Genomic DNA, 23173 nt, shown 5'->3' on the forward strand with positions numbered 1-23173 from the left:
AAAACAATTACAAGTGAAAGGCCAAAATGAACCAATAAAAAGGAAATTGAAAGAGAGAAACGATAATGTCCCCAACCCACGAACCCCCAAGTAAAAAATAACTATTGAAATCCAGAAAAGCCCACCAAAATCTGAACTAAAATAAACATTCTCAGATACAGAATTTGTCCAAGAACACAAGAAGAACCGAACTTTTTCAGAATCATACAAACGAAAAATGGAGACACGGAGACTGGTAGCAAGAAATCTGACCTCGAGAAGAAGTCAGCAAAAGACGGAGAAGTAGAATAGTGACAATGCGATTCCGTTCTTCCTAACCCACAAAAAAACAGGGAGAATCCACCTGCGGGAAAATTTGTCGTCCTCAGTTTTCCAAAAACTGGGGAAAATTTAAAAATTCGGCACTTTCTCAGCTTCAAAGTATTATTATTATTAACAAATTCTCAAATTTGTCTCTCTATTATAACATAATAATATTACATATGAACCACTTTATAATAAACTACCTGATTTTAACACATGATATGATTTTAATTTAATATCAAATATATCTTTACTTTATTTAATATTAGATTTTGGAAAAAAAATTTATCATGTAAATTTTATTAATATAAACAAAAACTATCTCGGTCTTATCTAAATTTTAATAATTTTTATTAAAATGTTATTATAAAACACCATAAATATTTATAAAAATAAATTATAAACAGTAAATTAAAATTTTTACACAAAAATTATTTAACATTAAAAAAATTATTGTACATGACTAATAATATATTATAAAACGGAATATGTCCGTCGTAAGTAATTTGGATATTCTAAATTGCATAAAAAAATTTATTGGGTAAAAATATTAATAAATTTATTCAATTATAAAGTTAGATTAAAAAATATCAGAGGTCGTCTTCCTGTCGAAAATCAATTTGCAATCACCAAAAATTAGGGTTTGTGATTTTAAATTTTAATCCTCTAAAAGCCTTGGTTTCCATATTTCCGATTCCATATATTATATTCATAGTTTCCAGATCAAACAAAATTCCTGAATCCACTCGCGCGCGATCTCATCCAAAACTCTTGTTTATTTCAATTAACCTGGTAGAAATTTCCTGTTTTTAGCTGTAGTTACGATCTTCTGCCGTGTGATTAATCATGGATGTGGATGGAGGAAGACGTATTTTCAACAGACTCGGGCCATCGTCTTCGAGCGATAGTGGGAGCAATAACAAGCAGCAAAAAGTCTGTATTTTTTGGAGACAAGGGAAGTGCACGAAATTCCCGTGCCCTTATTTGCACAGCGAGTTGCCGGCGGCGGCGAATGGGAAGAGGGCGGCGCATCAGGGGTTTGGTACGGATGATAAGTATCGAGCCGGTGGAGGATTGAGGAGAAGTGGGAACAATAATTATTTTAGTAATAACAGTAACACGTGGGGTAGAGAGCAATCGCGACAGCCTGCTAGTGGTGATAGGACGAAGATGAAGAAGATTGAGAAATTGTGTAATCATTGGAGGACGCAAGGGAGCTGTAGATATGGGGATACTTGTAAATACTTGCATCAGTGGTCTGCGGGAGATTGCTTTTCGCTTTTGACGCCACTTGAAGGCCATCAGCAGGTTGTCTTTACTACTTTGCTCATGGTTATAAAAGGATCTTGGATTGTTGTGAATTGGAGTTCGATTTCGTTGTGGGATTTTTCTTTTGTTTGAATTGTATAATTATTTCATTTAGCTGAAGAATATGCAATGTTTTATTATGTGTATTTAGATCCTGGAATTCTTTGGTTTGCCGATTTCTCAGAAGGTGTTGTCAAACTCAACGATGATTATCTTGGTTTTAAATGGAAAAAAAAATAACTGAGTTAATATAATTGATATTGCTGTTTTTCCTTAGATAATGTTGTGTTCTTTTGGTGTTTTGGTGTATAACGGATGGTTTATTTCATTGCACTTCGTAATTAAAATTTTAATTACATGTTATTGAGTCAGCATTACTTGTTGCAATATGTCATAGATGTTGTTTTACCTTTGTCTTGAAACAAAAAAAAATTCAATCAGGTTGTTACTGGGATTACTTTACCCTCGGGGTCAGATAAGCTGTACACTGGGAGTCAAGATGAGACTGTTAGAGTTTGGGACTGCCAGTCGGGTCAGGTTGTTTACATTTCAATTTTCTGTTCTTAACAGTTGATATGCATATATTACTTGTGTTTGGAGACCAAATATTTAAGGTGTAGACCGCAGCTTGCTGATGGCTGTTTACATAGTTTCACAATTTAAAACCAAAAAAAAAAAAAAATCAACTTGGCATATGTTAATATGCTTGAGATCCTCTGAGCTAAGTAAAATTGGGAGGTAATAGTACACAGATGGTGAAAAAATACACAAGATACAGAAACTGTAGGATTGGGTTGATTCATATCAACTCCTATTGCAACTTCCATTGCATGGTTCAGATATTTTTTTCCTATTTACTTTGGTCTTTTGATTACTGGAGTCTCGATAACATAGAATAGTTGTACTTAATCAATTTGTGGTTCTTTTTCATTTCTGTTTTACCCTACAGCTGTCAGGCGTAGTGAATTTAGGTGGTGCTGTTGGATGTATGCTAAGTGAAGGCCCTTGGGTATTTGCTGGTTTAACAAATCTTGTCAAGGTAAGATAAAAAACTAAATGCAGCAACTGCAGTTACCCTTGTTTTGGTTCACCATTATACTGCTTTGTTTATTACTCTATTGCTTGTCTACGTTTAGACCTGTATCCACTTGCTTCATCAATGTCCTACTATTTTAGTCACTCACTTTTTGTGTGCTGTGCTAGGCGTGGAATACTCAAACTTCTGCAGAGCTCAGTTTAAATGGACCAGTTGGCCAAGTCTATTCCCTTGTCGTTGGCTATGAGTTCCTCTTTGCTGGTACACAGGTATTTTGGCCTATTTTGGGATAAGAAAATATGTTGTTGTTTTCATTATGTTAATGAACTGTCTGCAGCTATTTTGTTATCCATGCACAAATATTATCTCATAATTTTTAGTTTCTAGAGGGAGGGATGAGCTATGACAATGCGCATGTACTGAAAGTGATTTATTGCTCGTTATAGTCATAGATAGGGATGCTCTTGTGCACACCACTAGCCTCAATTAATCTGATTGTGGTTATCTACTGCAGGATGGGGCAATATTGGCATGGAAATTCAATGTAGTCGCCAACTGCTTTGAACCAGCAGCATCTCTCAAGGACCACACCCTTGCTGTTGTGTCGCTAGTTGTTGGAGGTAACAAAATGTACTCTGGTTCCATGGACCAGTCTATTAAAGTAAGTTTGCCTCCCGAGACACGTGCATTCAGTTTCTTTGCTACAGAGTTTCCTACTAAATTTTGTCCTTGTCGTTCTTATTTTATGAATGTTATATGTCATATGCTCTATGCTCAGGTATGGAGCCTGGAAACTTTACAGTGCCTACAGACTTTAACAGGGCATGCAGATGTTGTGATGTCCGTTTTATGCTGGGATCAGTTTCTTTTGTCAGCTTCATTGGACAAAACTGTAAAGGTTTGTATTCTTCCTAAACTTTGATGCTCCTCCCATCTGTATCCTTCGACTTAGAAATATATCTGTAATAGATAATTGACTTGGCTTTTTGTTGATTTCCCTACTTTGCACAGGTTTGGGCTGTAACAGAGACTGGGAATTTGGATGTAACATATACCCATACAGAGGAATATGTATGTTTTTGTTTGCTGTTTACTTGTTTACGCATCTTTTCTTCTTCTGAGTGGAATCATTATGATGACAACTGCAACCGCATCTTTATATTAATCTATTATTTTACTATATTATTAAGGAAGAGCACAACGTAATATCCATCTTGATCTCTTGGTTTTTTATGTGTTTTTCCTAAAATGCCCCTGTATAGATGACGACCTTTAATATCTTGATTTTTTTTCCAGTTTTTCGAAACACTTCATCTAATTAAAGCATACCATTTTAGTTTTAAATTTTTAAAACAATAAAAACATATATTGATTGCATATAATATTACTATGAAAAAACATAAGAAAATAAAAACTCAAATAACTTAGATAAAGGAAAATAATTTTTAATTAAATTTAAATATATGCACCCATCGCGTACCAAAATTTGCTAGTATACAATTATATGTTGGTCATAAATAAGCTATAAAATTTATTATCCTGTAATTTTTTGTAATTATTATTCATTAGTTAATCTTGTTATCAATGCTAGTAAAATACCTGGTTTTAACTGCAATAGTTTTCTGCAGGGTTTACTCACACTATGTGGGATGCATGATTCAGAAGGCAAGCCAGTGTTGATGTGCTCTGTCAATGACAATTGCATCCGAGTTTATGATTTACCATCGTGAGTCCCATATGCTGATACCTGTCTCTTGTTACATGATGATCCAGGCTTTGATCTCGTATGATCACACTGAATTCTATTCAACCCCAACTCTACTTTAAGAACTGAGGCTTGATAACAATAACCCATATTATCCTTTCATTTTGGTTGTTTTTCTGTACTAGATTTTCCGAGAGAGGGAAGATCTTTTCCCAGAAAGAGGTTCGCTCCATTCAAATCGGCCCTGGTGGTTTATTTTTCATCGGAGATGGATCCGGCCTGGTGCAAGTATGGAAGTGGACGACTGAACCAGCAGCTGTAGCATCATGAGATACAAATGATTAACCATTCATTGAGTCACTTTAATGTTGTCTTGGTGCCTTGATTTTTACTCTGTACAAGTTCAAGAAAACAAACGCTAGATGAGAGGATTGCTGCTTCCATTTTACTCCATTTTTTGGGTCCTAAAGTTGGTAGTTTGACTAGAGGATCGTTGTGTAAACTTTAAGTTACCTAAATGTAAGGTGAATATAGTAAATGTGTGTGGTCTCATTCAGGCTTATGAACTTGAGCCGTTGTAATGTTTAGTTATGAATAATTGATGCTTTGCTCATCTTATTCTTTCTATCTTCGTCTCAATACCAATGTTTGATGACCCCAAACAGTCGTTTCATTGCAAAAAGTATGAATAAATTTCACACAATGGTCTCAAAAAATTCAAGTTTGGCCCCTTCTTTCGATTTGTTAATTGATGTGGTTCTTGGTTTTGATTTTGGTTATTTTCGCTTGAAGCAACTAATCAATTAAATATTATTTATTGGACATTGTGCTATCTTCTATGACTATATGACGAGAATACAACATTGCATTATATATATTAATATATCTAAGAAAAAATAAAAAGAAATCATTTTATGGAATTAGACTATAGCTTAAAAACAAATCATTTTATGGATCTGAAATTGTAATTTCTATTCTAAACATATAAAAATATTTTTATCCGTAAATAAGTATTGTAGGTCAAAAGATTGTAATTTTTGGAAATACCCACGTTAGGAAAAGGCAATATCTGCATAAGAATCAAGAAGAATATAAAATTTGGATTTCCAAAGCACCAAGAAAATTCACATTCAGAAACCTGAACTTTATTTCAAGCTTATATAAAGACAAAAGGGAGAAACCAAGTTCCATTACAGATGGAGTATATTTCTTTTATACTCTTATTGACACCATTTTTATACAACTTTCTACAGTTTCACGTCTATCTTTCCGATGCTCAGAAACTCTATGCACAAGGGCCATGTGTTCTTGTACCGAAATATTCCCACCACATCGACCTCCCTGTGAATTTTAAACTTGAGCAGATCAATTATCCCATGTCATTATAATAGAATGTATGTGTAGGATCACACGACTGCTATTGCACCAAAATCTAGATATAACAATGTAAACTCAAATCCTTTAAACCTTATAACCTCCCAAACATTCATGTTTCAATATTTTTGACAAATAAACAACTCAAGTAGGATGACGTAATTGCCACCAAACATTATGTAATTGACATTTTTCAAGTAAAAAGAAACCGCTCATTTTTTGTTCTTGAATAATCAAAATTCATTTGCAAAACAGCAAGAGATACTAACATTTATATTAGTTGAAACTTTGACAGTTTCATCAGCTCCAAGCTCCAAGCAACAGATAGCCGATGATCATCAACATCTACAATGACGATTCTTGGAGATCCAAAAGCACGTGCCGCCAGCAATGTTACAAGCCCTATTGGCCCTGCAGCCCTGCTCCTGTTAGGTAAGATGTGGGGCTCACATATTAAATAAAATATTATAAAACAACATCCCACATGGGAAAATTTACAAAAGTTGTTGGAGGGAATTAGTTATAAATAGAGCTCAATTCTTTCAGTTATTGTATCCCAAAATCAAAAGCTTTTCAGCTTTGATAAAAAGAGAGTGCATAGAAAAAAAGAGTGTATTTTTTTCTTGAGTGCGGGAATTCTCTTGTGTGAGTTAGAGAAATTATTTTCTCGGTATACTCAGGCTGGGAGTGTGAGAAATATTGAGTGTATTAGTGTGTACACTTGTTGTAATATTTCTTCCAGTTATAAAAGTTGCAGTGCTCCGTGGACGTAGCATATATTGGGTGAACCACGTAAATCTTTGTGTTCTTGTTGGTTATTTTATTCCGCAATTTTTTGGGTACTATATTATCATCGTGGTCGGTATCGCTTCGGTGTAATTCCCCCAACAACTGGTATAAGAGCCTTGTTGTGAAAATTCTTAAGAATTCTGAGTATGCTCTGTGGTTGCAGCTTTGTCTGATCTTCCACATCAGAAAAGATTTTTTAGATTTTTTGCTAAGGCTAGAGAAGTGATGGCCGGAGATGATGGATCGGGACCGGATATCAACAAGTTCGATGGAACAGATTTTTCGTTATGGCGGTTACAGATAAGAGATTATCTGTACAGTAAGAAGCTGCATCCACCTCTATCAAGAAAGAAACCGGAAAAGATGGAGGATGATGATTGGGAGCTCCTTGACCGACAGGTTTTAGGTGTCATACGATTGACCCTAACAAAGAACGTGGCGCATAACGTAGCGGAGGCCAAAACCACGGAGGAGATGATGACCATTCTATCAGACATGTACGAGAAGCCATCAGCAAACAACAAAGTACATCTCATAAAGAAGTTATTCAACTTCAAGATGGGAGAAGGTGCTTCGGTGGCAAAACACATAAATGAATTCAACACGATTGTCTCCCACCTGACATCGGTGGACATCAAATTTGATGATGAAATTCGGGCACTTATTCTTCTGGCGTCTTTACCAGACAATTGGGAACCGATGCGGGCAGCGGTTAGCAACTCTGTTGGAAAAGGAAAACTACAACTCAATGATGTTAGAGATCAAATCTTTGCTGAAGAAGTTCGAAAGAAAGACTCGGGTGAAGCAACATCATCGAGATCTGCTCTAAATCTTGATAACAGAGGAAGAGGCAGGCGTGGTGAAAGGAGTTCCAACCGATGGCGTGGTAGATCCAAGTCAAGAAATGGAAAAGACAAAAACCTCCTTGAAAAGAATATGAAGTGCTGGAGCTGTGGTGAGACTGGTCACCTGAAAAAGAATTATAAATCAACAAAGAATGACGCTAATGTTGTTACTGAGAAGGTACATGATGATCTATTACTATCCATGGATAGCCCGGTTGATTCTTGGGTTATGGACTCGGGAGCTTCGTTTGATACCACTGGTAATCGTGATGTATTCGATAATTACATTGCGGGAGATTACGGAAAAGTTTTCCTGGCTGATGGAAAATCTTTGGAAATAATTGGTATGGGTGATGTCCGGATGAAGATGACAAATGGATATGTCTGAAAAATCAACAAAGTAAGGCATGTACCAGAGTTGATACACAATCTGATTTCAGTGAGATAGCTTGACGACGAAGGTCATAAGGTGACCTTTGGTGATGGTTCCTGGAAAGTGAAAAAGAGAGCCATGATTGTTGCTCGAGGAAAGAAAACTGGAACACTTTATATGACTTCCAGTTTGAGAAATAAATTAGTGGCTGTGGATGCTGGAGCTAATTCAAGTCTATGGCATAGTAGACTTGGGGATACGAGTGAGAAGGGAATGAAGATGGTTGTTTCAAACGGAAAGCTACCGGAATTAAAGATCGTTGAACACAAGCTGTGTGAAGCCGTATTTTTTGGAAAGCAGAAAAAAATGAGCTTTTCAAAAGAGGTTAGAGAACCGAAATCAGCGTGCCATCCCTTGGAGATCACTCAAGATATTATGGCACTACTGTTGACGATTCGAGCAGGAAATTTTGGGTTTATTTTGTGAAAAATAAATCGGATATTTGAGACCTTTAAACAGTGGGAGTTAGCCATGAAAGATGTGATGGATTCAGTGTCATCCAATCACATGTGGGAGTTGTCAGAACTTCCTGAAGGTAAAAAGGTTATACATAGCAAGTGGGAGTACCGGTTAGAACACGATGGTAGCAAGCGGTACAAAGAAATACTTGTTGTAAAATGTGAAAAAGAAGTCATTGGTTACACTGATATTTTCTCTCTGGTGGTAAAGTTAAATACTATCAGGACTGTACTTGGATTGATGGTAAAAGAAGATTTACATCTGGAACAGTTAGATGCAAAGACGAGGTTTCTTCATGGAAAACTAGATGAAGAAATGAATCAATCACAGGGATTTGAAGTACGGAGGAAAGAGAAAATGGTGTGCAAATTTCAGAAGAGCTTGTATGGTCTCAAACAAGCTCCAAGACAGTGGTACAAGAAGTTTGATGGTGTAATGAATAATGATGGTTTTCTGATGTATCAGGCTGATCACTGTTGTTATGTGAAGCTTGATGGTTATTATATCATACTATTGATATATGTAGATGATATGTTGATAGCAGGAGCTTGTTTGAAGGAGATTGATAGACTCGAGAAAGAGTTATCAAAGGAATTTGCTTTGAAGGATTTGGATGCTGCAAAACAAATCCTTGGAATGAGGATCCTTAGAAATCGGGTGAATGGAGTCTTAAAGCTTGAGAAGATTCCTGAAAGCAAGAATCCAGCTGATATGCTCACGAAGGCTGTTATCATTGAAAAACTGAAGTTGTGTTTGACTTCAGTTGGTCTCCTGGATTAACAAAGGAGGTATGAGCTTCTGCACTGATGATGTGAAGACATGATTGAAATCAAGTCTTCAAGTGGGAGAATTGTCAGGTAAGTTGTGGGGCCCACATATTAAATAAAAAATTATAAAACAACATCTCACATCGGAAAGTTTACAAAAGTTGCTGGAGGGAATTAGTTATAAATAGAGCTCAATTCTTTCAGTTATTTTATCCCAAAATCAAAAGCTTTTCAGCTTTGATAAAAAGAGAGTGCATATAAAAAAAGAGTGTATTTTTTTCTTGAGTGCGGGAATTCTCTTGTGTGAGTTAGTGAAATTATTTTCTCGGTATACTCGGGCTAGGAGTGTGAGAAATATTGAGTGTATTGGTATGTACACTTGTTGTAATATTTCTTCCAGTTATAAAAGTTGCAGTGCTCCGTGGACGTAGCCTATATTGGGTGAACCACGTAAATCTTTGTGTTCTTGTTGGTTATTTTATTCCGCAATTTTTTGGGTACTATATTATCATCGTGGTCGGTATCGCTTCGGTGTAATTCCCCCAACAGCTCCCATTACCAGCACATTGGTTTCGGCACCAACATTGGCACGATGACAGGCATGAACCCCGACGCTCAAGGGATCACACATCGCTCCCTCCTCCAAACACATTAGTCTGCAGGATGTGGTTCAAAACGCAAAGATTACCATCATCATTCCACCATTTCAGTGTGAATTCGAACAAAAATTAAGATAGCAGAAAGCTTAATTCAATGGTTCATTTGCAATACATTATTTGATACTGTATATAGGACTAATCGCTTGTTGCAGTAACAGAGGCTGTAGATTACAATAGCAGTGCAATGCAAAAAACATTAAATCATAACAGTCTAATACATAAACCGGCTTAACACATGAGCAATTATTACTTACCACTACTGTATATTCAATTTGAAAGAATTAATGGAAACAATATTTGTAACTTATAATTTATGTCATTCAATTAACTTAATTTTGACACAGATCATCAACAATGTATTTTCATAATTATTATCAAATTTGAATATTTTGTATCAATATTAATTTATTTTGTTATAATATGAATGCTTTAAAATTTATATAAAATTAATAAAAATAAAAGAAACAAATGAAATTTTTTTTAGAAAAGCACAAAATTTGTTAAAAAAAATACTAGAAATGACAATTATAAAAAATATAAAATATTTTTAAAAAGGCAAAAACTTGTGTGAGACGGTCTCACGGGTCATATTTTGTGAGACGGATCTCTTATTTGAGTCATCCATAAAAAAATATTAATTTTTATGCTAAGAGTATTACTTTTTATTGTGAATATCGGTAGGGTTGACCCGTCTCACAGATAAAGATTCGTGAAATCGTCTCACAAGAGACTATTCTTTTAAAAAACAAATGATTTTAATTTTATGAATGTCATTTAAAATTCTTAAAAACTCATATATAAATAAAATTTTATGTTTTTAAATAATCTCCAAAACATATTATAAAAATTGAGGGAAGTTGTATAATATTATAAGTTTTACAGAAAAAAATTCAAATCGTAATTTTAAATAATTAACAAAAAAAAAGTAAAAAAAATTTATTTTAATCTTACTTCTAATAAAAAATTATAGAAGTTGAAATAGAAACATATATTTATGAACAACTCAAAAAACTTTCATCCAAATATAATCTAGGAAGTACTTCCAACAGAGTTATTCCAAACAATCTTTAAGTATTCAAATTTTAGTTTGGTAGAATAACTTTTTCCGGGTTTTAGTCTTACTTCGTGGGAATGCTGATTTGCACATCGAAAAATGCACACTGTAAATTGCTAATTTATCTTAAACCATGACATTATTTGGATTAAAATATACCAAAATTAAAAGTTGCTACATTCAGGCTAAATTTTAACAAGTTAGTTGACTAAAATTCAAAACTAGGCAAGTTAAATGAATAAAAAAAGGTTTTTCCCCCCTATTTTTTACTGTAAAAAAATTGTTAAATAAAATCCTATCAATTATCATATTTCTTTTATTATTATTTTGAAAAAAGAGCTTTTGTTTAAACAATATTTTTGACTCAAAACTTCACTATTCCAAATATATTCCATTTAAAACAGGTAGAAAGCCAAAAAAAAAAGTTGCTAATTATTTATTGAGATCATTATGTAAAATGTAAATGGTCTAATATGTGCCTCCATAGTCAACATGGCCAAGAAAACCACACCATATTAATTAATGCACTCCATTTTCAGTACTTATATTTTATTTTATGAACAAAAATAAGAATGCTAGTCATAAATTAAAATTAAAAAATATATAATACAAATAAATAATATTACTCTGTCACGGTATAGTGTTATACTAGCAATATATTTAATTGTATACAAGTGATTATGTAAGAAATTTTATGTTTTTAAATATTAAAATATAATGTAGCTCGGTCGAAAAAATTGCAGGTAAGGGTATTTAATTTTTTTTAAAAAAACAGACGCACACAAAGAGAATTAAAATATTATTAACAAATATTGCAAAAACTTTAAAGGTAAAGAGAATCACATCAACATAAACGATCAAATTATACATCTACTAAATTTTCAACATATATTTTATAAAATATATGTGGTTTGGCCCAAATATGTTTCTCATTCGTCTTACCTATTAATCTATGAGACGATCTCACGATTTATATATTCATGATAATGTGAGATCTGTGACACGGATAGATCTAGTTCATACCTAAAGTGAAAAGTAATACTTTTTCATTGGTCGGATAGGCTAAAAAATATGTTTCACATAATTGATTATTGAGGCGGTCTCATGATAGTTTTTTTCTATGAACATGTACCATGCAAATTATTAACATTAATTTTTCTTTTTTGCTAAGTTATTAAAATTAGGGATAATAGTCAAATTGTGTTGTAAGTTTGGTTATTTTGTGTTTTGGTAATGTAAGTTATAAAGTGTTTTGGTTTTTAGTTTTTTATGGAGTGCTAACGTGATGTCAAATACATTAGCATTTTTCGATGTATCAGTATTTTTTGATACCACATAAGCATTCCGATAAAATAGGATCGAAATCCAAATCATAACCTAATTTACATAACTAGAAATCAAAATCTAATACTTGCAAAACTAAAACACAAAATAATCAAACTTATACTGGACTATTTTGTCAATTTTTCCTTAAAAATAATGTTGATGCAAAAGTTATATCGATGAAATAATGATTTGTAATTAATACATGTTTATCAAATTAAACCACGGATCAAATGACATTAGAGAAAAAGTCCGACCAGTTTTTTCCTTCTCTTTTTTTTTTTTTAAAAAAAAATAGAGAAAGAAGACACATCGAATCTTGTATCATTTTCCATTTAAAAAACATTCCAAACTTAGAAAAAGACAAAAACTTGTGTGAGACGGTCTCATGGGTCGTATTTCGTGAGACGGATCTTTATTTGGGTCATCCATAAAAAAATATTACTTTTTATGCCAAGAGTATTACTTTTTATTGTGAATATGGGTAAGGTTGACCCGTCTCACATATTAAGATCCATGAGACGGTCTCACATAAGACCCACTCCAAGAAAAAACATTAGTGAAAGCATTAAATAGGCATCATCACTACCACCCCTTTTTTTCCCCAAAGATTTGCCAAATGTTATGAACAGGTAAAAGAAACGAACTGCCCACATGCATTAAATAAATCCCTCAACAAACTCTTTAATTTAATGGGTACAGCAGAATCTTTAGATGAAAAATTGGTGCCATTAAGGTTCCGGTGAACTGCAATTCTTTTTCTCAGTCTTAGTGATCGATGAAGAAGAATGAATGTTTTTGGCGATTAAATTGCTGAAATGTTTATAAAAAGAATTGGGTTCTTCATGTGTTTAGTGCAGAAATCAACCCAAGTTTTATATGGTTATTTCTGAATTTTTTGTTTGAGTATTATTGAGATTTATAATATGGTTTCAAGAAGATTGTTTTGCGGTGTGGCTTTGGCTTTTCGGGTTCTTTTGCTCATTGCTTCTTGTTCTGCAGAAAAAGGTGTGTTTCTACGGAAGTGGTAGGTTTTTTTTAAAAATATAACCAATTTTATTTATATAAGAATCTACTATATCGAATTATAAGTGAAATGATTTCAAGTAATGGGCTAATTACGTTGTGTTATATATCATATAATTACATTTTTAACATTTTACAATGTTTTTCGATTTTTCGATTTTTTTTTTTCAAAATATTTTAACAAAATTTATGTAACACTTTAAGAATCTGTTTCTTTCCTCTTTTCTAGCTTGTATGTCCATCAAACTTACAATACATTTCTATATGGATTTTTTCTATATGTTAGCACCGTACAAATCTTTTGCAAGAGATGCTACATCGGCTCCGCCGGCAGAGTACTACGACTACATAATAGTCGGAGGCGGAACGGCCGGATGCGCGCTGGCCGCAACCCTTTCCTCCTTCGCGAATGTACTAGTCCTCGAAAGAGGCGGCTTGCCTTACAACAACCCCAACGTCACCAACATAAGCGGCTTCGCATTCTCCCTCGCGGACACCTCCCCCACCTCCGCCGCGCAGCAATTCATCTCCACCGACGGGGTTTTCAACCACCGCGGCCGTGTCCTTGGCGGCAGCTCCGCCATCAACGCAGGGTTCTTCACCAGGGCAGGCGCGGAGTACGTCCGGGAGGTGGGGTGGGACCCACTCATGGTGAACGAATCTTACGAGTGGGTTGAGAGGAAGGTGGCGTTCGAGCCACCGGTGGCGGCGTGGCAAGCCGCCGTGAGGGACGGCCTTCTCGACGCCGGGATCTTGCCCTACAGGGGATTCACGTTCGAGCATCTGCACGGGACGAAGGTGGGAGGGTCCATTTTCGACGAAAATGGATACAGGCATACGGCGGCGGATTTGCTGGAGTATGCTGATTCAACCAAGATTCGTGTGTATTTGCATGCAACTGTTCATCAAGTCTTGTTTAGCACTGCTCCAGGTAACAAAATTTTCCCTATTAATTCCATTACTTGCAAACCGAAAAGGCTCGGGTCCAATATGATTAACTTTTTAAATTGGTCCATTTTATGTTATATCGAGTTAAATTTGCATCATATAACATTAAAGTAAAAAAATATCTATTGGCTTATATTATAATATAATGTGATTAAATAATATTCGAAGGACAAAGACCAAAAGCCAACGGGGTTCTCTTTAGAGATTCAAAAGGTCTACGGCACGTGGCGTATTTGAACTATGGGCCCAAGAACGAGATCATTATTTCGGCTGGGGCACTGGGCAGCCCACAACTGTTGATGTTGAGTGGTATTGGTCCAGCCCATCAACTTGAAGCCCATGGAATAAGCTTGATACTAGACCAGCACATGATGGGCCAAGGGATGTCGGACAACCCAATGAATGTGGTATTTGTTCCTTCGCCCCGGCCCGTTGAAATATCTCTTGTTGAAGTAGTGGGAATTACTGAATTAGGCAGCTATGTTGAAGCTGCTAGTGGTTTCTTTGAGGTGGTTTGGGCGTATAGAATCGCTCAAGATTTTGCCAAGTTGGCAAACCAGGTTAGTACGTTATTTTAAAATAAATAAATAATGTTTTCTATGCCACATGTTAGAAATTTTCTCAAAAATCATGTTTCTACACGTATATAAACATGATAAACAAATATGCGGAAGCTAAATCAAACGTTACCTTCAGCCATTGAATCATCTTTAACTATTCTGATTTTCCTCCGATTCTAAACACTCCAATCTCTCTATAGATGGTGTATTATTCTGTATAAGATTGTATGTTTAGGGACCTCAAACGTTTGTATATATAGGCGTCTCATACCATCAACGAGTTTATTGTGGGAGCTTGATTGTCAAAAGAAGAAACGTGTACGCATCTCGATTTTCTAAAGTTGAGACAACGTACGCAAGTTTTGTCAAAAGATGTAGGCAATGGCCGTCGTCAATTCCTACACGATACTTCTTTTTAACATGTGTCATATTTCTTATAACTCGAACTAATGAATATATTGAGTTATCAGTATAACAAGATATAATCAAAATGATACGATTAAGTCGGGATATCTCTAGATAACTCGTGAATCTTGTGATTGAAACTTGTATCGAGCTTCGACTCGAGCTTCTAAGTGTAAGTATATATGCCTACAATTTATGTTTAAAGCAAATTCAACTTGAGTTATGTTTATTCATTGTAAACGTCGCTATGCAGTCTATAGATTCATTAACACTCCCAACCAACTACTCAAGTATTTTTCAAGAACTAATCCAACAGCCTGACCCGACTCAGGGCAGAAACATACAAGCCGGAGTCATCTTAGAAAAGGTAATAGGACCATTCTCGACAGGCTATCTGGAGCTCCAAACCCGAAACCCAGAAGACAATCCACGGGTCACGTTTAACTACTTCCAAGACCCTAGAGACCTGCGAAGGTGTGTCCAAGGCATGGAGATCATAAGGCGGGTCGTCGAGTCTCGTTCATTCTCCGCATTTCGGTACCCCTTCGCTTCATTCCAATCCCTGATCGATTTCATGTTGTCGGTGCCGATAAATTTGAGGCGAAAACACATTGCATCGACATATTCGATGGAACAGTTTTGTATAGACACTGTGATGACTATATGGCATTATCATGGAGGGTGCCAAGTGAATCGGGTCGTCGATCGAGATTACCGAGTTCTTGGTGTCGATGCACTACGTGTGATCGACGGATCGACGTTTTATAATTCTCCGGGCACTAATCCTCAGGCTACTGTCATGATGCTTGGAAGGTAAGAAATTAAAATTAGCGAGTTTCGATTTCACTAAATTAAGATGATTAATTTTTTGAGAATTGGATTAATTTTAATTAACTCTTTTTATTATCATTGTTGAATTGAAGGTACATGGGGCTGAAGATTTTGACCGAGAGATGAATTTGTTATTATTATTTTTATTGTATTTGTAGAACAAAAAGTATTGGGAAAGAGTTCATAAATTGTTATTACTTATATTTGCTCAAAATTTGCTTCGCCTGATATATGCCGGCCGAGAATTCTTGTATCAATAATGTATTCCACTTCTACTTTTTTCCCACTTAGATATTGACTTTACATAAGTGCATTAAAGATTTGATCATTTGAAGGAAATTTTTTTTAATCCATGAAAAGGAATCACCAGATTATACCTCAAATTAATTGGCATGAATTTCAAAGGATTTATATATATATATATATAAAATTCAATTTCGACCCAGTTACATCTATACCTGCCAAAGGAGAGTTGTCCTGTGATTTTTGGATGCTTACCATTTCCCTTTTGGTTCAATGGCATACTGCCGTTCTTGCCTTTGGTCAATAAGGGAAGAACCCTTTAATTTGATTATATCAGGAATCGCGTCGTACGTTTAGATTTAAGGAGAGGTCAGCAGATATTCGACCCTTTTATGATGAGAAATCGTTAAATTTTGAGTGATTTTTGTAGAAATTCAAAGTAAATATTCTTCCTTTTAGGATCTACATTAAAAACTCGAAATGTTTTTCTTAATATTTTATTTCATGATCATAACACAAAATAAATTTCGGATTTTATGGTAATTTTCTTTAATGTAACGATTATAATTTTTAAAATTTACTTTAAAAATACGCAACGTACCCCGTTTACATTAATTATAATTGAAAGTCACCGCGACTCATGATGCTAAGTCAAGCATTAAACAAGTTCAAAAGAAGAAGTCAATGCTTGTGCTATGGAATATAATCATTTGAACGACCCTTTCCAATCAATACAGGAAAACAATACTTTTTTCACACTTCTCTTCAAAAGCAAGCATTAAAACTACATTAAAACAATGAACCTGAAAGGAATATTTTATTCCTTTATTATTTTGTTAAATTGATAATATAAGATTTTGTATTTCTAGATTAAAAGATTTTATTTGATTTATTTCTGGATTATAATATTTTGTTTTATTTATTTCTAAATGATAAGATCTTGATAGATTTATCTATAGATAATATAAGATTTGTTTTTAATATGATTTTTATCTCCAAGATATTTTATCATTGTTTGAAAGTGTTTTATAACTAATGAAAATATTGTTTCCATATTTTATAGGACTCTTTTTCTAGGTCAAGCATGAAATATAAATAATTGAGCTTCACAGCCGTACAGGGGTTGGTGTGGAGACAGAAAAAAAGGCTTTAGAGAGAGAAGAGCTTTGGAGAGAGAGCAAAGCTAGATTCTTCGTGGAGACCTTTTTGTGATCTTTTGAGTGATCTTTTGGAGAGTCTCCTTTCGTGGTTTTGAAGAGTGTTCTTTTGTGTCTTCGTGAGCTTTCTCGTGTGTAGTCTCTGTGTGGTTCTTCGTGGACTTAGTGCATAGTCCTTTTACAAATATTACTGAAGAATATTTTTAATGTTGAAGACTTTGTGTGATTGAGTCACAGACTTTGCCGTGTTGCTGATTAGAGTTGCCAACACTCGAAGAACAACACTGACGCAGAGTGTTGATCGAAGAGTGGTGTCGTTTGGTTTTCAGCAATACGTTTTTATTTTATGCATCTAGTTTTTAGTATTGGTTTATTTTGATGCATGTTAATTCCTTAGAGTGTCAAGGAATTTAGTTTGGTTATTTTCACTAGTATTGTTTTGGTGTAAACGGTTTACATATTTTTCTAGTGAATTTTTGTCATGAGGCATCGCATAAGTATTCGTACTTGTGCATAATTTAAAATCCAGTGTTTATTCATTAAAGTTATATTTGTGTGTTAATAATTAATTTCCGCTGACGTGTTGTGTGCTGGTGTTGGCAACACCGAGCACAACACTAAATTCTGATACACACAATATGTTTATTTCCTGTACAACTTTCCTTACAGAACCAATGACCAAAAATACCTCAAGAAACAAAGAAAAAAATGAATCGACCCAGATTGAAGGAGGCAACACAAGTATGCTTCAAGGTTGCTGTCCTAATCCTCATCTTCAATACACGGGAACCGCAACTAGAACACGCCACAAAGATTCGAAGCACAACTTCTTCAGTATGTCGTCACAATTTTGGAGCCGTGACAAAGTTTTCCTTCTTCCCTAGCTCACATTTTACAAACCACGAATCCATCCCTTCTTCTTAAGAATCGTACATGCAGTTCGTTGAAGTGTATCCAAAGTATGAAGAAACTGTTAGAATTGACAAGATTTGACCTCAAGAGTATGGCGAACTCGATGTTTCTAACCATGTGTGCCTTGACTATATCGGTTTTGGCCTCTTTTTGCAGTCTCAGATTAAGCCAGTCGAATTTGAATCTGCAGCTTCTTCTCAAACTCAAGAGTCTGGTTTTCCATTTTTCTGTTTGAATTTCAAGTCAGTATACCTCAAGTCACAGCTAGCTGATTCATGGTGGGGAAGGATCCGAGCTTGAATCTGCATTCAAGAGAAGAATAATGGATTTTCTTTAAATCTCTCAAAATGATTATTATATGGTTTTCACAGCTAATATGTCTTCTGCTTACATACTTGTGGCAGAATCTTACCTTTTCAATCTAGTCGAAAACTACTCGCGGTATATGATCATGAGAGCGATGCACTTGAGGGGATGATCAATGTATCAAAGAAGAGAGGGGCTCGTGTCATGGCAGCAGAGTTCAAATGGCCGAGGATGAGGATCCGATCGGTTAAACTTCAGAACATGATCGTGGGAAAGAAGATGAAAAAGACAAATAGTGGCCTATTCGTGTTTCCTCTTCAGTAAAGATTGACAGGAGTTCTGCTATTCTCACAAATGGATGACAATGGCACAGGAACACGGATGGCATGTCTTGTTTGATGCCTGTTCCTTGGGGCCGAAAGAAAATGATAGCTTCGGGCTGTCACTTTTTCAACCGGATTTCCTCGTTTGCTCATTCTACAAAATTTTCGGGGGAAACCCAACTGGATTTGGATGCCTGTTTGTCAAGAAAAGTACAGGACAAATCTTGGAAGGTTCAACTGGTGCTGGAACTGTATCTATCATTCCATCAAAGGATCTATTCAGCTTCGTCGAAGATTCTTCAGGCACAGATACAGAGCTCGAAAAACTATCAAAACGTTGAACAGAACAAGATTCTGTCCGTAAAATTTCTGAGGACAATGAAAGATACAAAATGGAATGCAGATGCTTGGATCAGGTTGATTCATTGGCATGAATGCTGATAAGTAGTAGAGGGAGGTATCTCATCAATTGGTTAGTCAATTCTCTCATGAAACTTCAGCATGCTAATAGGTTCGAAAACTTTCCTTTGGTGACAATATACGGCCCAAAGGTAAAATTTGATCGTGGACAGACTTTAGATTTCAATATACACGACTGGAAAGGAGAGAAAATCGATTCCATCCTTCTACAGAAGCTAGCAGATCGAAACAATATTTCTCTAAGCCATGGATTTTTGCGCCACATTTGGTTCCAGGAGAAGTACGAAGAGGATAAACACAGCATAATATCAAGAAACATCGAAGAAAAAGAAACATCTAGAATCAAGGACTGCAAAAGTGAACACCGGAATTACTGCGGTCACTGCTGCATTCACTTTCTTGACCAACTTTAAAGATGTATATTTGCTCTGGGCATTCATTGCAAGATTCTTGGTTGCAGATTTTGCGGAAAAGGAGCGGTGGAGGTACACGGCCCTGAATCAGAAAACATTGAAGTTTGAGCATGAAATTGGATTGTTAAATTGGAGCAGACAACAAAAATTTATACCCGATCCAAGTGGTGGATTGGGATCATTTCATTGCACGAATTTTCTATACCTTTTCAGCGTGAAGTTCAATTTTTTGTTTGCACTATCTTAGTTTTGAAGCTGATACATGACAAGAATGCCAAGAAATGCATACTTCACAATGATATTGAAGTGATCATATTGCAATATTGGCCAAGGAATACATACAATTCAAAGCGCAATTTTGCACATTCAACATCGGTTGCTTATCAAACAGAATACTTTAAGGCAAATTTTTTATTCCGGAGTCGTGAAATTCGAACAGTTTTCTTGTTTGAAAGAGCTATTTGCCCCTGCCCCTGTTACTCCACGAATCAACTTCTCTTTTAGGCATTTCATCAAACATGTAATGAACAGTGCCGAAGAGTCTTGCAGTTGCGCAAGTCACGGAGAGAAACGTAACTAATTCAAGAATGATCAAATAAGTTTTAGATCATTTTCCCAGAACAAAAAATAACAGGGAAATTACCCCGATTCAACGTCCTTCCAAAAAAATTTCTTCCGCAAATTATTAAATATTAATATTTATGTAGGTATGTATATTATAAAACTTTGTTCCATTTATAGCTTTCTCGAACCATTTCATTTCACTGGCTCTCTCACCTAAAGAATTCTCAGTTTGCTAAACTTCCCATTCAGGGTCAACGTGATATCCCTTTTTCCTCAATTCTTCCATTTTTTCACCTCCTTTTACATTTTCCTTGCTGGAATCCCCAACCCGCGAGAAGCAGATATCAGGTAAAAAAAAATTATTAGCTAGAATAACTCTTATGATTTCAATAAATTCTTGATCTCACTATATGTGAAAGACTTGATTTTTAATCTTGGCGGTGATGTTATTAGCTCTCTAATTCTTGGATATGTATAATTTGTTGCACATTTGATAGAACCCGCAAATCTTTCTTCTCCCAGAAACACATTATCTTCAATTGTTTAAGGTGAAATCACAAAATTAAGTTCTTGTTCTGGTTATGGGCAATTTCATTATCATGCTGCTGCTTTTTTTCCCATTTTCTTCTTAGTTTGTTTGACTTGTTTGGATCAACAAGAATGGAACAGTTTTGTGAATAAGCAATGTGATGCAGCTCATTTTTGTGGATCCAATCCAAACGGCCCCTTGGTGAGCCATAGATGAGTGAACTCGAAGCTAGGAGACCGCAGCGGTGATAGAACAATTGTTAGGTAGCAACGATTGCTTATGCACAGCATCGAAACGTAGTGTGATCGTTTGCATTTAAAAGATTTGAATTTCAATCATAATAATTTTTGGTAAAATGGAGGAGATCTGGAGTATTTTAATAGCTTCATGCCGGCTTTAGGATCCTTTCCTAAATCATTGATTAGTGCAAATTGGCATTCATATGGAGGTTGAAGGTCAAGAAAACGATCGATACGTGGAGCCGTCTCCATCCACAGGTTTTGCTCAGTTATGGAGTCAATGGCAACTCTTAGATTCCGTACTCCCCACCGGTGGATTTGCTCATTCTTTCGGTCTCGAATCAGCTGCGCAAGCACGATTAGTCGTTCTTCCCGAAGACCTCGAAACTTATGTCATCCATGTACTTGAAAACACCGGAAGCCTACTTCTTCCTTTCATATATGCCATAACCATTTCACCAGACGAAAAAACATGGCATAAACTTGATAAATTCCTGAATGCCACCCTCACAAACGATGTTAGTCGTAAGGCATCAATGTCTCAAGGATCAGCCCTCATGAGAGTAGCTGCAGCAGTTTTCTCCGAAGTACCTTTGCTTAAAATATTAAGGAGTTCTGCTTTGGCAACTGGGGTCATTGCTTTCCACCACGCTCCCATTTTTGGACTCGTATGTGCGCTTCTTGGATTCGGGCCCGAGATTGCTCAAAGAGCATACATGTTTGTTACAATGCGAGACATTATATCTGCTGCCACGAGGCTGAATCTGGTCGGACCGCTGGGTGCTGCTGTGTTGCAGCATCGGATCGCTCCGGTAGCTGAAGAGTTGTCGAAAAAATGGATGAATCGGGCCGTCGACGATGCGTGTCAGGTATGTCCTTTGCTTGATCTTGTGCAGGGGTGCCATGGATACTTGTTCTCAAGACTCTTTTGTTCTTGACGTTTTGCTTATCTTGCCATCTCCATTATATTTTGCGTAAAGCCTATGCTACATCTGCTCGAGATACACTCTATGCATACATTCCTTGCAGGATTAAATAATACTACTGTATTAATGATAGAGACGCACAAAGGTAAATTTTGGTTTTTGGAAATTTGGCTTTTGAAATTTATGCATTGAATTTTTAAATATCTCGTTAATATTTGTATATATTTTAGTTGAAGTATGATTGTTATATATAAATATTTAGTTTAGTGTCACAATGACTAACAAAATCGATTAGTTCAAGTTTAATAAACAACATCGATAAAGTTTATTTGATAAATTTGTAATTCTATAGTACTCTAAAAACTATAATGAATCATATATTTAAAACATTAAAATCTAGATGAAAAGATCATGACTATCCAAATTCATATCATTTGTTCCAGCCTAACACAAGTTCTGACATTTTGTCTAAGTTACAGAAAATTTTCCAACTTTGAAATTATCACATAATCATATTTTAAATAAATTACTATGTAAAAGTTGCAAATAACAAAAAATTATTATGTAAAAATTATAACAAAAAACTTTTCCAATAATACAATATATTATTACTCCAAAAAAAATATTATATAAAAGTTATCAGAAAAAGAAATGTTATAACAAAAAAATAAAGCTTTCCATTTAAATTCAATTTTAGTGTGAACAATATCTCATTTCTGGTTTCAAACCCCTGTTAGAAAAAAATATAAAAAACTAGTGAGAATATTATATTTTAAAAATAATAACAAACAATAGAGTATGTCTCTTATGAGACGGTCTCACGAACCTTTATCTGTGAGACGGGTCAACTCTATCGATATTCACAATAAAAAATAATACTCTTAGCATAAAAAATAATATTTTTTCATTGATGACCCAAATAAGATATTTGTCTCACAAAATACGACTCATGAGACCGGTCCTCTCACACAAGTTTTTACCATAGGTGTAAAAGTGTGAAATTGTAGGAGGAAAAATATAAACAAAAGATAAACGTGAAATATGGAATTGACTATTAAATGCATTTCAGAATTATTAAAAACTTCCGCAACATACCAAAAATGTATGATGCTCTAGTTTAAATTTAAAGAATGGAAGTTGTTTATTATTATTATCATTATCATCATCAAAAAATTAAATCGAATGCTATAATTAATTAACTAATATCATTTTATTATCTATGATTTTATATTGGTTGTTAGCTTTATGATTATTTATGATGGAATGGCATGGATTCTAATTTTCAATTACATATTTAATATTAGACTTCCATATTG

General features: G+C 35.0%; 3 protein-coding genes and 2 pseudogenes across 4 annotated transcripts; all 5 read left to right on the top strand.

Moving 5' to 3' along the window:
* The first annotated feature begins 906 nt into the window (after window positions 1-906).
* On the top strand, window positions 907-4977 carry LOC140973804 (zinc finger CCCH domain-containing protein 48-like). The gene is made up of 9 exons (XM_073436871.1): window positions 907-1611; window positions 2053-2148; window positions 2561-2650; window positions 2815-2916; window positions 3162-3308; window positions 3426-3545; window positions 3659-3718; window positions 4276-4373; window positions 4538-4977. The coding sequence occupies exons 1-9, from the start codon at window positions 1150-1152 to the stop codon at window positions 4680-4682; spliced, it is 1320 nt and encodes a 439-aa protein (XP_073292972.1). The 5' UTR covers window positions 907-1149; the 3' UTR covers window positions 4683-4977.
* A 7785-nt stretch (window positions 4978-12762) lies between these two features.
* Window positions 12763-16118, top strand: LOC140973805 (protein HOTHEAD-like). 2 transcript variants are annotated; one of them, XM_073436872.1, is made up of 5 exons: window positions 12763-13063; window positions 13368-14012; window positions 14198-14589; window positions 15248-15807; window positions 15918-16118. In XM_073436872.1, the coding sequence occupies exons 1-5, from the start codon at window positions 12982-12984 to the stop codon at window positions 15949-15951; spliced, it is 1713 nt and encodes a 570-aa protein (XP_073292973.1). In that variant the 5' UTR covers window positions 12763-12981; the 3' UTR covers window positions 15952-16118. The 2 variants fall into 2 exon arrangements, with proteins under 2 accessions (XP_073292973.1, XP_073292974.1); XM_073436873.1 differs by having other exon boundaries at window positions 15326-15807.
* A 1815-nt stretch (window positions 16119-17933) lies between these two features.
* On the top strand, window positions 17934-19107 carry LOC140973806 (molybdenum cofactor sulfurase-like; annotated as a pseudogene).
* Window positions 19108-19158: 51 nt separating this feature from the next.
* LOC140973808 (uncharacterized) lies at window positions 19159-19846 on the top strand (annotated as a pseudogene).
* A 512-nt stretch (window positions 19847-20358) lies between these two features.
* LOC140973807 (urease accessory protein F-like) lies at window positions 20359-22076 on the top strand. The gene is made up of 2 exons (XM_073436874.1): window positions 20359-20511; window positions 21118-22076. The coding sequence occupies exon 2, from the start codon at window positions 21135-21137 to the stop codon at window positions 21867-21869; it is 735 nt and encodes a 244-aa protein (XP_073292975.1). The 5' UTR covers window positions 20359-20511; window positions 21118-21134; the 3' UTR covers window positions 21870-22076.
* The last annotated feature ends 1097 nt before the right edge of the window (window positions 22077-23173 follow it).

Source organism: Primulina huaijiensis, chromosome 3 (assembly GCF_012295235.1).
Source record: "Primulina huaijiensis isolate GDHJ02 chromosome 3, ASM1229523v2, whole genome shotgun sequence".
Lineage (NCBI taxonomy): Eukaryota > Viridiplantae > Streptophyta > Magnoliopsida > Lamiales > Gesneriaceae > Primulina > Primulina huaijiensis.

What these genes read in the sequence shown, in the direction of transcription:
- LOC140973805 (XM_073436872.1), top strand. Translation starts at nt 12,982, where the DNA reads ATGGTTTCAAGAAGATTGTTTTGCGGTGTGGCTTTGGCTTTTCGGGTT. An exon ending in CTTGTTTAGCACTGCTCCAG is followed by an intron (nt 14,013 to 14,197) that starts GTAACAAAATTT and finishes TAATATTCGAAG; the next exon opens with GACAAAGACCAAAAGCCAAC. An exon ending in ACTGTCATGATGCTTGGAAG is followed by an intron (nt 15,808 to 15,917) that starts GTAAGAAATTAA and finishes GTTGAATTGAAG; the next exon opens with GTACATGGGGCTGAAGATTT.
- LOC140973807 (XM_073436874.1), top strand. Translation starts at nt 21,135, where the DNA reads ATGGAGGTTGAAGGTCAAGAAAACGATCGATACGTGGAGCCGTCTCCA.
- LOC140973804 (XM_073436871.1), top strand. Translation starts at nt 1,150, where the DNA reads ATGGATGTGGATGGAGGAAGACGTATTTTCAACAGACTCGGGCCATCG. An exon ending in GGGACTGCCAGTCGGGTCAG is followed by an intron (nt 2,149 to 2,560) that starts GTTGTTTACATT and finishes TTTACCCTACAG; the next exon opens with CTGTCAGGCGTAGTGAATTT. An exon ending in CGAGTTTATGATTTACCATC is followed by an intron (nt 4,374 to 4,537) that starts GTGAGTCCCATA and finishes TTTCTGTACTAG; the next exon opens with ATTTTCCGAGAGAGGGAAGA.